Raw genomic sequence first — 13,221 nt, 5'->3', positions numbered from 1 at the left:
AGCTGCACCACTGGCCAAGATCCCTCCCCACCTCTGCCCCATACCTCTGCAGCAGGTAAGATTTATCCCTTTTCTGGAGTTACAAGGGTTGGGCTGAGCCTGCAGTGTAAACAGATACTATACAAGCTCCTTCCAGGATGTATAACAACTCTGATGAAATATCAGCCCTTGAGCACCTCCTGCACCAATGCTACCTCTGTGGTAGGTAGCAGGGGCATTAATACCTGGGCATTAAAGAACATATCATAGCTTTCACTTCACTGAGGGTTCTTTCCTCTCCTGTCTCAGTTCCTGTGGGCAAGAGCTGCCTGCACTACAGGCTGCAGTTCTAGGGCTTGTCTGAGCAGAGTCATTTCTCCCTAGAGCAGTGACCAAGATGTGCTGGCTGATATGGAACGTGAACAGCATTTTCGCCTGCAAAGTATCAACAACTCAGATCTGGCTATGAGGACTCGGAAGAGTTTCACAGTAGGACCAGTCTCACAGCCCCAAAGAGAAGATTCGGCTGTGAGTGAAGACACCATCCTGGCTCAGCTCAGCCACATCTGGGTGTGAACGGCAGGGCAGATCTGGCTTTCTAGGGAAGTAAGAAGGATGACAGCGTATGTGTTCCAGGCAGCTATGGATGTCTCCCCCCCTGCACTGTGCTGGGCATGCTTCTCTGCTGAGAGAAAAGTGCACATAGCTGGGATATGTGCTTACAGAACACATATAAAGCAAAAGCCAGTGACACTACCCAGCTACTCTGAGTGCAGTGTCCCACTCAGTGCTTTGGTTTATAGGGCCCCAGACTCCAGATTGCGTTCCTGTCACTGCTCCAGCCAGTGGCCTCAGGGGAGGCTCTGCTCTTTGTTTCGGCCTCCCAGACAGCTGTGCTGAGGAAGAATTTCGCAATGGGACCAGCCTCCCGCCCCCAGAGAAAATAGCTCTTTAGATTCCTCTGGTAATGAACTCATCAGCATGGCCTTAATCAGCAATCAAGCTTCACTGAAGAGGAATGCTGCTCAGAAGTACATCTGCACCTGCAGACAAGAAGAGCTTCATGTAGGTTGCCTGTCAGCTGGGAGGACATAGGCACAAGGCCTTTGGTGATGCACGGGGATTGCTCAGGTCACCACTATTAGCCAGGAAGTGCTGGGCTAAAAACAGGGCTTCTCCTATATTAAGCCTTAGTGACCAGCCCTAACCTACCCACCCACTGGTTCCTTCCCATTAGGGGAACTAGTGGTTCACTCTACCTGCAGAGGTAGGAGGGAGCACTTCTGATATTTGCTCTTTTTTCAGTCAACACCAGCTGAGCAAATTGTCAGGGCCATCAGTAGATAATAATCAACCAAGAAGACCAGCTCCAACCTGGTGACTACAGGACTGCCTCCAGCAGAAGGTTTAGCCCCTCGCTTCAAGTGGGGAGAACACGGGGCAGCGTGGAGGGGTGTCTGCCTTGCTGTAGTACACACATTTTGAGGGAGCAGCATGCAGGAGTACATGTCAGCACATGGCACAGTAAAGCCCTCTTGCAAGGCCTCACAGAGCTGCATCCTACAGCTACAGCAAAAACTCATGTAACTGGGCAAAATAAAAGACAAGAAGGAGCTCAGGTAGGGGAACAAGTGAAGATTCTGGCAGTGCCATCTTTCTCTGGTGTCTTCTCTGCCTCGTGAGGCTTTCTCCATCTCTGAGATAAACACCAAGCCTCCTGAGATGCAGATAACTCTGCATGACCAGAGGCTCTAAGCAGCCATCCTCATCCTTTAAATGAAAGGGTAGTGAGTGAAAACTCTGCATCCCAGTCTGCAATGCTCTGCCTTAGCCCACATAGCCTGCCTAAGCCCTGCAAGGAGAACATGACCATTCTCTGCTCAGTGGCATATTTAACAGAGCAGCAATAAAAAGCAAAAGCCTTTAAGCCCTCTATTAGTGAGGCAGCTTCTCAAAAAACAGAAATGCCTAGAGAAAGCTGCTGTCTAAGGGTCCTGGAAGCAGTGCTTCTTAGGCATTGCTGAACACCCATAAGGCAAGCCCTCAACTCAAACCAGAGGCTGTGCTCTTGAGCCATGTATGTTTATGAATTATGCTTCTTTGGAGGGTCAGATGCATTCTCCAGAGACCCCCAAAGCAATGAGGACTCCATGCACAAATCAAGCAATGCAAGTTCTGTATATGTGAAAAATGCTTGTGTCATCACCCAGGCCTGGCTTCCCAGCTCCTCTCTTACCCCAGAAGATCCCCATGCATCTCAGCACCTCCAGAGAAGCAGGGAAGGGCCTTTGCAGGGAGAATATATAGAAACGTTCCTCTTGGCTGCTGCACCAGCAAGCAGAGAGATTTTCCTTTCTCTGATATGAGAAAAAGCAAAGCAACTCTCTGTTCAGCAACAGAGAGGACTGTGCCATTTAAGGGAGGCCAGTAGTGCTAAACAGCAGAAGCAGTTAAGTGCCTCTTCACCAAAATCTTTGTGTGAGCACAGGGGTCCATCTGCTTGTACAGCTGTAGCTGGGGCACAGCACACAGAGTCTCTCTGACTCCGTGATCCTGTGGGCTGGGTGCAGCTGGTTAGCAAGTCACATAGAATTGACAGACCATCCCCAAGAGCAATGCCACAGCATAACACTCATACAAGAACAAGGAACTGTCCATACCACTGACAAGTTTGAAAGAAGTGCCACTGTTTTCTGCCTCCAGCTAATAGGCCTCACCTCCAGCTCTGATCCTGTGCTGTAAAAGAAGTTTGATCTTTAGGGCTAGGTTGAAATTTTTCCATCTAAAATGCCAATTACAAAGATGTTTCTGTGATCCACAGACTTGGCTACAATGAACTACAATGAAACCCAAGGGTTTGGCCTGCATTGCCTCCTCCCAGGCAACAAGGATCCTATTGCCAGGTGGGATGCCAAGAGTGTTCAGGACAGTGAAGAGACCAAGTGCAACAGCAAAGGAACATAATGACAGCACTTAACAGTGTTGTATACACTTTCTTGGGAGGAAGAACTGCCTTCGCTGGATAGGATGGAAGTAATACAGCAAAACCAGCAATCCCCACAAAGCATCCTTCTGACCCTGACACCCACAGGAGGCATGTCAGGAGCTGTCTTTGACTGGCTGGGAGCTGCATATAAAACTGAATTTCTTTGTTATGTAAGTAAGGAAAATACTGTTTCACATGTCAACTGAAAGTCATCAGAAACTGAGATGGAGCAGGGGGAAATGGTGTGTACCTGGTATGCGGTCCTCCCACTAGGGGACACAACTCGTGTGACAGAACGCTGATCCACCAAATCCAAAGCTGGGACAGTAGATGGGCCAAATATGAACTTCAATCTGGAAGATAAGGTGTATCTAGTTAGGTCACATCACAAAATGAGAATCCTTTTTAGGGGGCTTATCATTAACTATAGAGTTTCACCCTATAGACTCCAGAAGGCCTGCAGCCAAAGGCTCCCATTGCAACTCAAAATCCCACCACTTGCAGATCCATTAACTATGCTACCAAGCAATGAAGCATGTAAGTTATTCTCATTTTTGCTGACCTTCATAAAGTGACTGTCTAGCTCTCTAACACAGCCTGGAGGCATCCCAGCTGACAGCCACTCTCTTGGAAGACAGAGAGGACTCAGTCCTTAAGGAGAGCCTCCATTCTGCCAGATATTCTGTGCATCTATGTGGTTTTCATTATCTTTAAGAGAACTTCCACATTTTCAAGCTGCCCCTGAACATCTCCTTCTCTCTTTGCAAAACCCTACTAGAATTTAATTACAAGGCATTTCAAGTTTTTTTCTTACACAGCCACTTTACAGCTTATCTGTCTCTTCAGCAGTATGGCCCAAACAATTCTAGCTCTGTGCTCCACAAACAGGACATGAAGTGCTTCTTGTCCTGAAGTAAAATGAGACAAAGTGCATCAGAGATACACAAGTGAGATTTTAACATTCAGTCTGTATGGTTATGAGGCAGTATTAGCCATGTAGATGAGAAGTTATCTTTAAGCAGCATTTGTGACTTGATAGAGTCCCTTTACAGGTCACCGATTATCGCAAAAGACACAGGTCCTTACAGTGATCTGATCAGCCTTTCTGTTAGTATTCCTGTAGCTCTTCTGATACAAACTTCAGGTAGACAGAGCACTGTCACTTAAGCAATTTACCGAACAGTGAAGCCAGTCAGTAAAGCTGGAAAAGAAACCTTGCTTCTGCCCAGCACCCTAAACACACTGGGTCTTTCTCATCTTTGGCAGCAATGGCAAGACTTGGTGGCAAATAGAAGCTACGGAACAGAGATTCTGGGGTATGCACAGTGCTGGAGTTCCAACAGGCATTACTGTCAACAGGCAGTGTCACACATGCAGCCCAGTGATCCTTGTTGCAGCAAAAACTGTGAAACTGTCACAAGTACAGCATGCATAAACAGGGATTTCAGCAGGGGTCACACCAGGAAAATAAGAGAACACGGAGACAGAGTTGCTAATGTTAGAGGGAAAAAAGATTGTGCTCTGGGACAGCTTAATTGTACCTACAGACTGTCCTGAATGAGTTACCCCAGATCAGATTATTGATTCATTTGGTTTGGAATTGATGCATTTGGTTTGGAATCCTACCTCCAGTCACGGCTAACATGCCATGCCTCAGAGCAAGGAAGGAGGAATGGCGACAGACAGCTCCTTGGGCAATAGGAAATGCAGCAGTAGGGCTACCTTCTCATCCCAGGGAAAACCGGTTTATAACCTGGAGCACAAATGCGTCATTTTATAGTGATCATGTCTTCGGATCACAGTCACAACTGAGGTATAAATTAATCTTTCTCTGTCCTCCAAAGTGCAGTAATCAGAAGCTAACAACCACCAGGAAAGCACTGCAGACACTCCGCTGGATGCGGAGCAACTGGAGAGCAGTAGTTTTACATCTCTAATCCTGCTACCAGCACAGTTCAAGAAGGATTGTATCTCCTGATGATGCCATGCACAGGTATGTGCTAAATTATATGTCAGATATGGAGACCTGAACTTTTACCCTATTGTCCAGACAGCTCTTAGGCTTAGAAGTTTTGCTGTATCTGTTCATCCTACTGCTTTGAATGCATTCCAAAGAGTTCAGGGGTAACAGAGATAATCTTTACTCTTTTATTCACTGAGAAAAATCTGTGTAGTCTAGATTAGTTACAAATGTAAACAACAAGGGAATCAGCAGTGACGAAAGGGTATTTCAAAACATGAACAAGAGAAAGCAGAGGAACATTTCCAACTCCAGTTAAGACACGAACAGCCAAGGCAGAGCCCGTGAGTCTCAGCAGTATGGCTGACCTATGTGTTTGAGTCAATCTCATTGATAACAAGCCAAGCACACAGATGTATTCCAGTAAGACCAAAACTTAAGTGGTAAAAACCCAAGGCGATAAGGATTGGCCTCATCTGATGGACTGAGAGGTGGGTGGGGGAACACTCAGCCTAAGACATTCCTTAATGATTAGGTTTGGGACTACAAGAGGGCAGAGCCTGATGAGCCTCAGTAACTCTCTTCAATTCGGGGAATTCTTTTTTCATGTATATAGTTTGATCAGTCTAACAGGAAATAAGTAAGGGGAATGCCCAAAGGAAATTCAAGGTCTGGAAAGATTTGGAAGAGATTCAGAAATGAAATGAGAATACTTCTGAGACCCTGGTCAAAGGGAATTGATAGCAATCCGACTGCCAAGTGCTACCATCCAACCGTTACTTAACTTAACAAGGGAATTTCTCGCCTCCTCTTTTCTTTTATGACAAGAAGGAAACAAAATATATGAGACTTGTCAAATACAATCTCACTGTTTAAGGGTCACTATGATCCCAGAAGAGGGAGCCAGCACACATGCCTTTCACAGGCAGGGAGTGCTATGTTGGATTACTTCAGACTCAAAGATATTGAGGCCTGAAAGGTTCCTGGTGACCTCCTCTCTTGTCTAAATTACAGGCAGGCAGGGACACAAAGCTAAAGATGAAAATGAAAAGCCTTTATCACAGTGACAGTACCTTTTCTCTGCCACCCCCACCGATTAGTGAGGACTGCAGGAGTTTCAATACTCATAGGCACTTCTTGGCTATGACTGACACATTCCCAAGCTTCAGTCAATGCAAGGGCAGTGAAGCTGACCTTAGACTTCCTTAAAATGGAAGAAAACTCTCAGAGTAATTTTCTAGGTGACAGTTCCCTTTTGCAGATAGATGATACATTTCCTTTTCTTTTTCTGTCACACGTCTGTGTCTCAGACAGGAAGGGATCTCAGGGTGCTGTTGTGCTCACAATATGAAGGCAGTGGGGATGCAGTGCTCTAGTGGCATGAATCATCTGAAATGCAGCCTGCTTTCACAGAAAACTTGTTCCAGGTCTGAGGGCAGACTCAGAGCTCAGTTGAAACATTCTGGGTTTCTGCATGTCTAATCCATCCCAAATTAGACCAAGTTATCACAGGAGATTCAGTGATACAGAGATAATTCCATAAATCTTTTGAAAAACCTAGAGACAGTCTTTTTGGACAGTGACTCCCATTACTAGCAAAACAGCAACAATGCTTGAGAAATATGTATTAGTCAAACACAAGGAAAAAAAGATAGCAATCTTATGATGACAGCAGATTATTAACTGTCCTTTCGCAGAACACTTGGGACAAGAACTAAAGCAAAAGATACTTACCCCAGGAGCAAGTCATCAGGAACTGTAACAAAAAGAAAATGAAATGTGATTTTGTTGAACTTCAGTCTGAGAGACTTAGATATCAACCTCACAGGGAGACTACAATTTTCCCAATCTACCCCCAGAGGCCACACAAGACGGCACCCTGTAGTGCTCTAGCCATCCTTGCTAGCCACCAAAAAGGCAACAAGGTGCAGCAAAATGATTTGCTGTGGTAGAAAATTTCAGTCACAACAGTGACAGGGAAGGAGACCTGGCGGTGGATGGGAGTTTATTTCCCCCACCTTTCACAGCTGGAGCTCTAGGTCTGAGCACACCCGTCAGAACAGCTCAGGTTCCACAAAACCCAGAAAGATGCAGGAACAACAAACAGTCAGGTAATGTTGTTTTTCCTCTTAAGTCCTTGCTGTGTGAATTGCACGAAAACTGAGAACAGTCAAGTGCCAACCTATTCGCACAAGACCACCCAGTCCTCAACCTTCTGCACACTGTCTTACACCTGGACCCACTTTTCACGACAGCCCAAAGGCTAGGTCTGACAGATGCCACACGGCTCCAGCCACGCTCCTTGCACCTAATCTCCACTCCAACATGTATCCACTCTCAGCCCAAAGCTGCATTCTACGCAGTTAATATGGTAACTGAGGTTTCCTCAATCCTTTTTAAACAAATCATAAATTTCATTTGTTCTGAGAGTCAGAAAACCTTCCAAATAGAAGCTATTCACTTTCAGTGTGACTGCTTATACATAAGGCATTTATCAAGTACAACAATTAAAAATATATTACATACACATTTGAAGCCATAAGGATTAAGTTTTTTAAAAAATGCAGGAGCCCAAATATATTACTATTATAATATCCTACTTTAAAAGCATGTAAAAAGGCATGCAGTCTGAACAACTTGCTCTGCAGCTTTAAAAAGCTGGTTAAAAATATATATATTGGCTTCCCTGAAACTCTCTTGGCATGAGTTGAGAACTCTGTGGCATCAAAATTTTAACAATGTTGTTCTTTTCCCAACATAGTCTTGTAGAACTCTGCCAGTTTATAGCTTTGAACACATAGAAACATAATGTCTCCAATTAAAAGAACTTCTAGTTAAGATGGAAAACTACATTTAAGAAAAATAGTCTGTTTTAACTAACAAGTTAGGCTGTGATTAGTTAATCTGATCTTTTTGTTATCACTAATGGGACACAGTGTACTATTTGTGTTCTACTGGAAGACTGAGAACTTTGACTTTAAAATCCTTCCTTCTAATAATTCAGAATATTCTCTGTGACTTATGCTGTTGGTTTGACTTTTCTAACTTTCATCTAATTTAAGTTTCCAAAGTGACTGAGCAGCTTTATTCCCTGGTTACATCACAGAATACTGTTTTGGTGCTTTAAAGAGAAGCGTACCTTAAAAATAAAATTGATCTTTTCTCTAGTTTACAACAGGGTTTACAAAGTTCTTTTTAAAAGTAACACATAGATATTTAATCTATCAAGGCGGTCACTCAGGCAGTTTAGATATTATGTCACTGTCCCTTCCTCTAAAATGTAGTATGCAAAAGATTCCTCTGTATATTTGGTTGTTTTTAATGCAGGCAAAAATATTATTTAGAATATTTTATTCTTGTAGGAAGAACTATTATGCACCATTTATCAAGTAAACATAAACAAGAATATTCTTTCAGTATAAATTACGGAATTACGTTACTAATTCAGAGGGCAATGAAAGTAATTGGTCAGGACTGGTCGAGATTTGCCTGCCGGCTTTTACTTCCTTCAGCAGCAGGAGGGAGCCGCTCGCCGCCGGGAAGGCGCCGACACCGCCCTCTGCTGCTCAGCCGCGGGCGCAGCGGCCTTTCCGCGCGGCTTGGCCTTCCCGCTCCGCTTTCGAAATCGGCCAGCAGGTAAAGAGCTCAGCGGGGACAGCAAAAGCCGTAGGTACAGAAGTGTGAGCTCTCATCCCTAGCGCGTCCCGTTTTCCAAACAGCGGCCGCCTTGCTCTAACCTCTGGCGGGATGGGGCGTCTGCGAGCGCAGCCCGCCTCACCGGTTCCGCTTCCCCCTACATACCGTGCGAGGTCTCCTCGAAGGCCTTCCGGATCTCCCTGAGCAGCTCCTCCGCCACCGCCGCCAAGGTGCTGCTCATGTCGCGGGCGGCGGCCCGGCGGCTGCAACCGGGCCCGGGAGCCGTTGGGAAACCGTTAGGCCCCGGCCTGGCCGCGCCGGCGCGCGCCGCGTCCCCATGGCAACTCGCGCGCGCCCGCCGCCGCCGCCGCGTCACGCGCAGTGCGCCGCGCGCCGCGGCCGAGCTCTTAAAGGGCCAGCGCGCGCGGAGGATGCTGGCGGCGGCGCCGCGCGCCCTGTGCCGCCTGGCCGCCCGCCGCTGCCCCGCGGCGGTCCCGCGGGCCCGGCCCGCCTGGCGCGGCGCGGCCCGCCGGGAGGAAGGCGGCGGATGGCGGCGGCGGCCGGGGGCGGCCGCCCGGCGGGGCGGAGGGGCGCTGGGCTTCCTCGGAGGTGAGGCGGGCGCGGGGCGGGGGGCGCGGCGCGGCGGCAGCGCTCACGGCGCCCCCGCAGCCCTCTCGCTGTTCCCCAGGGGCGCCGAGGAGGACGCCGAGGACGCCATTATCCTGCTGCTGAAGAGGGCCAAGGTGAGGCGCCGCCGCGGCCGCGTAATGGCGGCGGGCTCGCTTCGGCGGCGGCCGCGCCGACCCCTGCGTTTCACCCTCTCGCCGCAGCTCAGCGTCATGAAGGGGGAGCTGGGGGAGGCCGAGCGCGTCCTGCACCAGGCGCTGCGGCTCGCGCACCGGGCCGGTGACGGGAAGGCGATCGCCTACACCTACAGCATGGTAACGCGGCGGGCGGCGGGGGGCCGCACGGAGGCGGCGGTCTGGGGCGCTTCAGCGCTGTCCTTCTCTTCCAGATGGCAAACGTGGCCCTCATGCAGGGACAGCTGGACAACGTGAGTAACTCCCCTCGCTTTCTTTTTCCTCCCCTTTGAATTTTTTAGAGGCTGATGCCCTTGTGCAGTTCTTGTCGGAGATCTCAAAGGTTTGCCTTCACGCAGTATGCTGTGACTGGCTTGTGCAGAGTGTTGTGAGGCAGAAATCTCGCAGTGTGAAGCAAAACAGGCTGCTTTGGAGCTAGAATACCAAGGAAAGTGGTGACCGGTTATTGCTTTCACCGTTGGGTTTTGTGCTCCAGTGTGGTGAGCAAGGGAAAGGGGTGTGTTTTAATGTCAAATGCCACAGTTGGGCATTTAGAGAACTGGCATAAGGACAGCCTAGCAAAGCACTGAAAAGACACAGATGTGTTAAATTTGCAGCTGAGGTAACAGTTTTAAACTAGAAATCAAAAGGATCCTGCTAGCTGTCACCAGCACTGGGCTCTGGCTAATATTTTGGTTCTGACTACAAAATGGCCTTAGAATAAACTGTGTCAAACACCTCTTCCCCACCGTAGTCCGTCTCTGTAAAGAGTAGAGAGCCTTTAAGTGCTACCATGCCTCAGTATTCTCCTCAAACTTCTCTTGTTTCAGGCAGAAAAGCTCTACAAAGCTACTATGAGCTATATGCTTGCTGGGGACACCAAGGAGGTATGATCTTTTGATAGAGACTTTCAGCTGGAAGTATTAGGTGTGGTGCACCATTCTGTGGTCTGTTTCTTGCTTAGGAAAGATGGTTCTTGCATGTTCTTCTACAAGCAGTGGTTCTGCCTTGTGCTATATAATCCCTCCTACTGGAAGCTGGCAGTATGGTAATGAGCTTGCCTTCTTCTCAAACTTGATTTAATGGATGGCAGCTCTGGTGACAACAGAATGGATATTTTCAAAATCTAAACTTGGTCTCTGACAAACAAATGCTTCTATTGTGCTGTTGCAAGAAGAATAACAGTACCTTGTCTGCTTCTGGCAGGATGACAATGCAGTCCTTGAGATGTCCCTCAAGCTGGCCAGTATCTATGCTGCTCAGAAACAGTGAGTTCCCTACTAAAGGCATCTTTAATCTCAGCTTCACAGTGGTAGTCAAGCAGAAGCTTTTGCCTCAAAGAGGAGGGTGCCTGAGGAAAACTTAGATATGACAAGGTATCATGAACATAAAGATTACCACAGGCATGATCTTTTCTGCTCTTGTCACATAGTACAGTGACTGCTTTTACAGCCTGCCCAGCTCAAGGCAGAAGTAGGTAGCTATAGAGGGGTGTAGTTCTCTAGTCTTAAATCCACACCTCACAAGATACTCATTTGGGACTGAAGCTTGTGAATGCAGTTGGTAGCTGGCCAGTGCTGGAAACAACTTCATTTTTACAAGGGATAGAGTATTGGTATGGGTGGCCTTAGCTCGCCTTTTTGGGGGGAGGTCAGGGGAAGAGTCCTTTCCACCTCTTGGATCCCTTTGCCCTTGGTCAGGAATAGATCTAGGCCATGATCATGGAGGGAGTGTTGAGAGAAAGGGTTGTCTTATGGGCCGTTGAGGATGAGGAAACAAAGGTACTAACATCTCTCTGCTCAGGGATGGAGGGAACCTTGCTTTGCTAAGTTATTGCACTTTGCAGGCACAAATTAGCCCTGGCTGGCTATGAGTTCTGCATCCTGACCTTAGAGGAGAAGATTGCCAAGCAAAAGGACTTGCCTGAGGATGTCTTACCAGGTGGAACTTCCTTGAGTGCTTGTGGGTGGTGCTGCCTTGCCTGCCAAAGACTTTTTTGTCTTTCCCCTGTGTCCTTGCTGTTGCTTTCCACGTTGCCCAATTACCATCTTCCTGTCAATCCACAGCTTGCACACTGCTTGAGTTTCCCGTACATACACAGTATAGGCTTGTGCTTGATCTTGAGGAAGTGATCACTTTCACTCTTTTCTTTCTATTCACAGCTGAAGAAAAAGCCAACACCCGTCTCTTGCTGGGAATGAGCCTAGATGGCTATGCTCGGTATCTCCTAAGCATTAACCAGCTCCCAGTGGCCCAAAAAATGTATGAGAAGGCTCTGCAGATATCAAGTGATGTTCAGGGAGAGACTCATCCACAGGTGAAGTGTAGAGCAGTAGACTAGCAAGAAAAGAAAGGCTAACTGATCTTTTGGAAAACTAAGGTAGCATTAAAAGCAACTGATGGCACTGAACATATGCAGTACTAAATTAGATTGTTTTCCTGCTGAGAAGAATGAGCATGTAGCATGCTGATATATAAGGTACTTCCTTACCTAAAGCTTCTTTGGAAATACTTTTACTAGTGTGATAGTGGTATAAATGTACTGCTCCCATTACCCCAGTGTATCTCAGAATCTGAGGCTTCCTTTTCTGTCCTGCTGCAGACTGTGGTCCTGCTGAATGACTTAGCAACTGTACTGGATGCTCAGGGGCGCTATGATGAGGCATACTCCTATGTGAGGAGGGCAGCTGAGCTGGCAAAGGAAACACAACACCCTGAGGAGCACATGGTGCTGAATAACCTGGCAGCAATTCTGATGCACAAAGGTAACTAAACATCTAGCCCACTGCATTGTGTATGTGCTGATGGCTGATTCCTGTATCAGACTTGAATTCTAGAGTGGTGTTTTTGCTCTTGCTATTTTTAGTTGAAGCAGTAGGTCTGTGTTGACCTGATGTAGGCAAACAGTGTTGTATTTAAACTGAATTCAGCTGGTGAAGGATCCTTTCTAGGGTAAAGTGCAGTACCATACTGCCAGCTATAAAGCCAAGTCATGGAAAAGGGTACACCCTACCATTAGATATCACTAACTTAGATTTCAGATTAAGGAATTTGGATTCAAGCTAAGGCTGGAATCGTGTTACTCTTTATGTGGTGGCTGGTATAACAGGGTGTACTCATTAAGTGCTACAGTTCTTCACGCCTCTGACTCAGCCAGAACATTGTCAGGAGATCTAGTTTCCCTTGTCATGTCCCAGAGGACTATATGTGCAGTAGCTGGTTCCAAAAGGACTTAGTATACTGCTTGAGACTTCATTGTTTCAATGAGATCTTAATGCTGGAGCAGCAGCTTGTCCTGTCATTGCTGCTGCTGTTTAGCTTTCATAGTTGACACCCTGCGTTGAGTATTTTCTGAACTTCCCTAGTTCCTGAAGTGTTCCAGTATTCCTTTGTGTGGTCAGCTTCAGGAGGGTACTCTGAAAAATGATGCAACTGGCTAGCCATGCAACCTTTCCTCTTGCTACAGAAGACTTTCTGCAAGCAAAGCAAGTGTACAAAGAAGCTCTGAAGCAGGCAGAACAGAAGGGAGATACTGCTTCTGTCCAGCACATCCAGGAAGAACTAGCTGAGCTGGCCAAGAGGAGAAAGGGCTCCAAATGAGTTTGGCCAAAGAGTCCAAGCTTGAAGTGGCTGACAGCAGCAAGGGTGGGTCAATTCTAGCAGGCTGGGACAAGTTTGGTGCAATTGTCAGGGGAAGCAGCAGTGAGGAATTTAGACTACTTAACAAGAAATGCTGCTACTGCCTATTTGGCCCAAAATACAATTGTGAAATCTTTACTGTATGTGAATTTAAATTTGTGATGTCATCCATGGTTAAAATGAGCCTCTGTGCTAGTGAATAAACTAAGTCTTGCCTGTCA

General features: G+C 47.1%; 2 protein-coding genes across 10 annotated transcripts in view; one reads left to right on the top strand and one right to left on the bottom strand.

Moving 5' to 3' along the window:
- The window catches only part of ZSWIM7 (zinc finger SWIM-type containing 7), a 20,560-nt gene extending 11,666 nt beyond the window's left edge, over nt 1-8,894 (bottom strand). For all 4 annotated transcript variants that reach the window (XM_062592770.1, XM_062592772.1, XM_062592771.1 and 1 more), the window contains exons 1-3: nt 8,727-8,894; nt 6,660-6,681; nt 3,216-3,318 (exon numbers count right to left, since the gene is read on the bottom strand). In XM_062592770.1, the coding sequence (XP_062448754.1) occupies nt 3,216-3,318; nt 6,660-6,681; nt 8,727-8,802 (201 nt within the window). In that variant the 5' untranslated portion in view covers nt 8,803-8,894. The remainder of the gene's footprint in view (nt 1-3,215; nt 3,319-6,659; nt 6,682-8,726) is intronic.
- Nucleotides 8,543-13,221, top strand: TTC19 (tetratricopeptide repeat domain 19). 6 transcript variants are annotated; one of them, XM_062592765.1, is made up of 10 exons: nt 8,543-8,561; nt 9,250-9,304; nt 9,392-9,502; nt 9,577-9,615; nt 10,192-10,248; nt 10,568-10,629; nt 11,208-11,302; nt 11,524-11,678; nt 11,964-12,126; nt 12,727-12,819. In XM_062592765.1, exons 3-10 carry the CDS (start codon nt 9,401-9,403, stop codon nt 12,786-12,788), a joined length of 735 nt encoding a protein of 244 aa, XP_062448749.1. In that variant the 5' UTR covers nt 8,543-8,561; nt 9,250-9,304; nt 9,392-9,400; the 3' UTR covers nt 12,789-12,819. The 6 variants fall into 6 exon arrangements, with proteins under 6 accessions (XP_062448749.1, XP_062448747.1, XP_062448746.1 ...); XM_062592763.1 differs by lacking the exon at nt 12,727-12,819 and adding an exon at nt 12,831-13,221 and having other exon boundaries at nt 8,544-8,561; XM_062592762.1 differs by lacking the exon at nt 12,727-12,819 and adding an exon at nt 12,828-13,221 and having other exon boundaries at nt 8,544-8,561.

Source organism: Rhea pennata, chromosome 20, assembly GCF_028389875.1.
Source record: "Rhea pennata isolate bPtePen1 chromosome 20, bPtePen1.pri, whole genome shotgun sequence".
Lineage (NCBI taxonomy): Eukaryota > Metazoa > Chordata > Aves > Rheiformes > Rheidae > Rhea > Rhea pennata.
The sequence above is the reverse complement of the archived record's forward strand: the minus strand, read 5'-3'. Positions and strand labels throughout refer to the sequence as shown.

What these genes read in the sequence shown, in the direction of transcription:
- TTC19 (XM_062592761.1), top strand. Translation starts at nt 8,993, where the DNA reads ATGCTGGCGGCGGCGCCGCGCGCCCTGTGCCGCCTGGCCGCCCGCCGC. An exon ending in TCGCCTACACCTACAGCATG is followed by an intron (nt 9,503 to 9,576) that starts GTAACGCGGCGG and finishes CTTCTCTTCCAG; the next exon opens with ATGGCAAACGTGGCCCTCAT. An exon ending in GCCTGAGGATGTCTTACCAG is followed by an intron (nt 11,303 to 11,523) that starts GTGGAACTTCCT and finishes TTCTATTCACAG; the next exon opens with CTGAAGAAAAAGCCAACACC.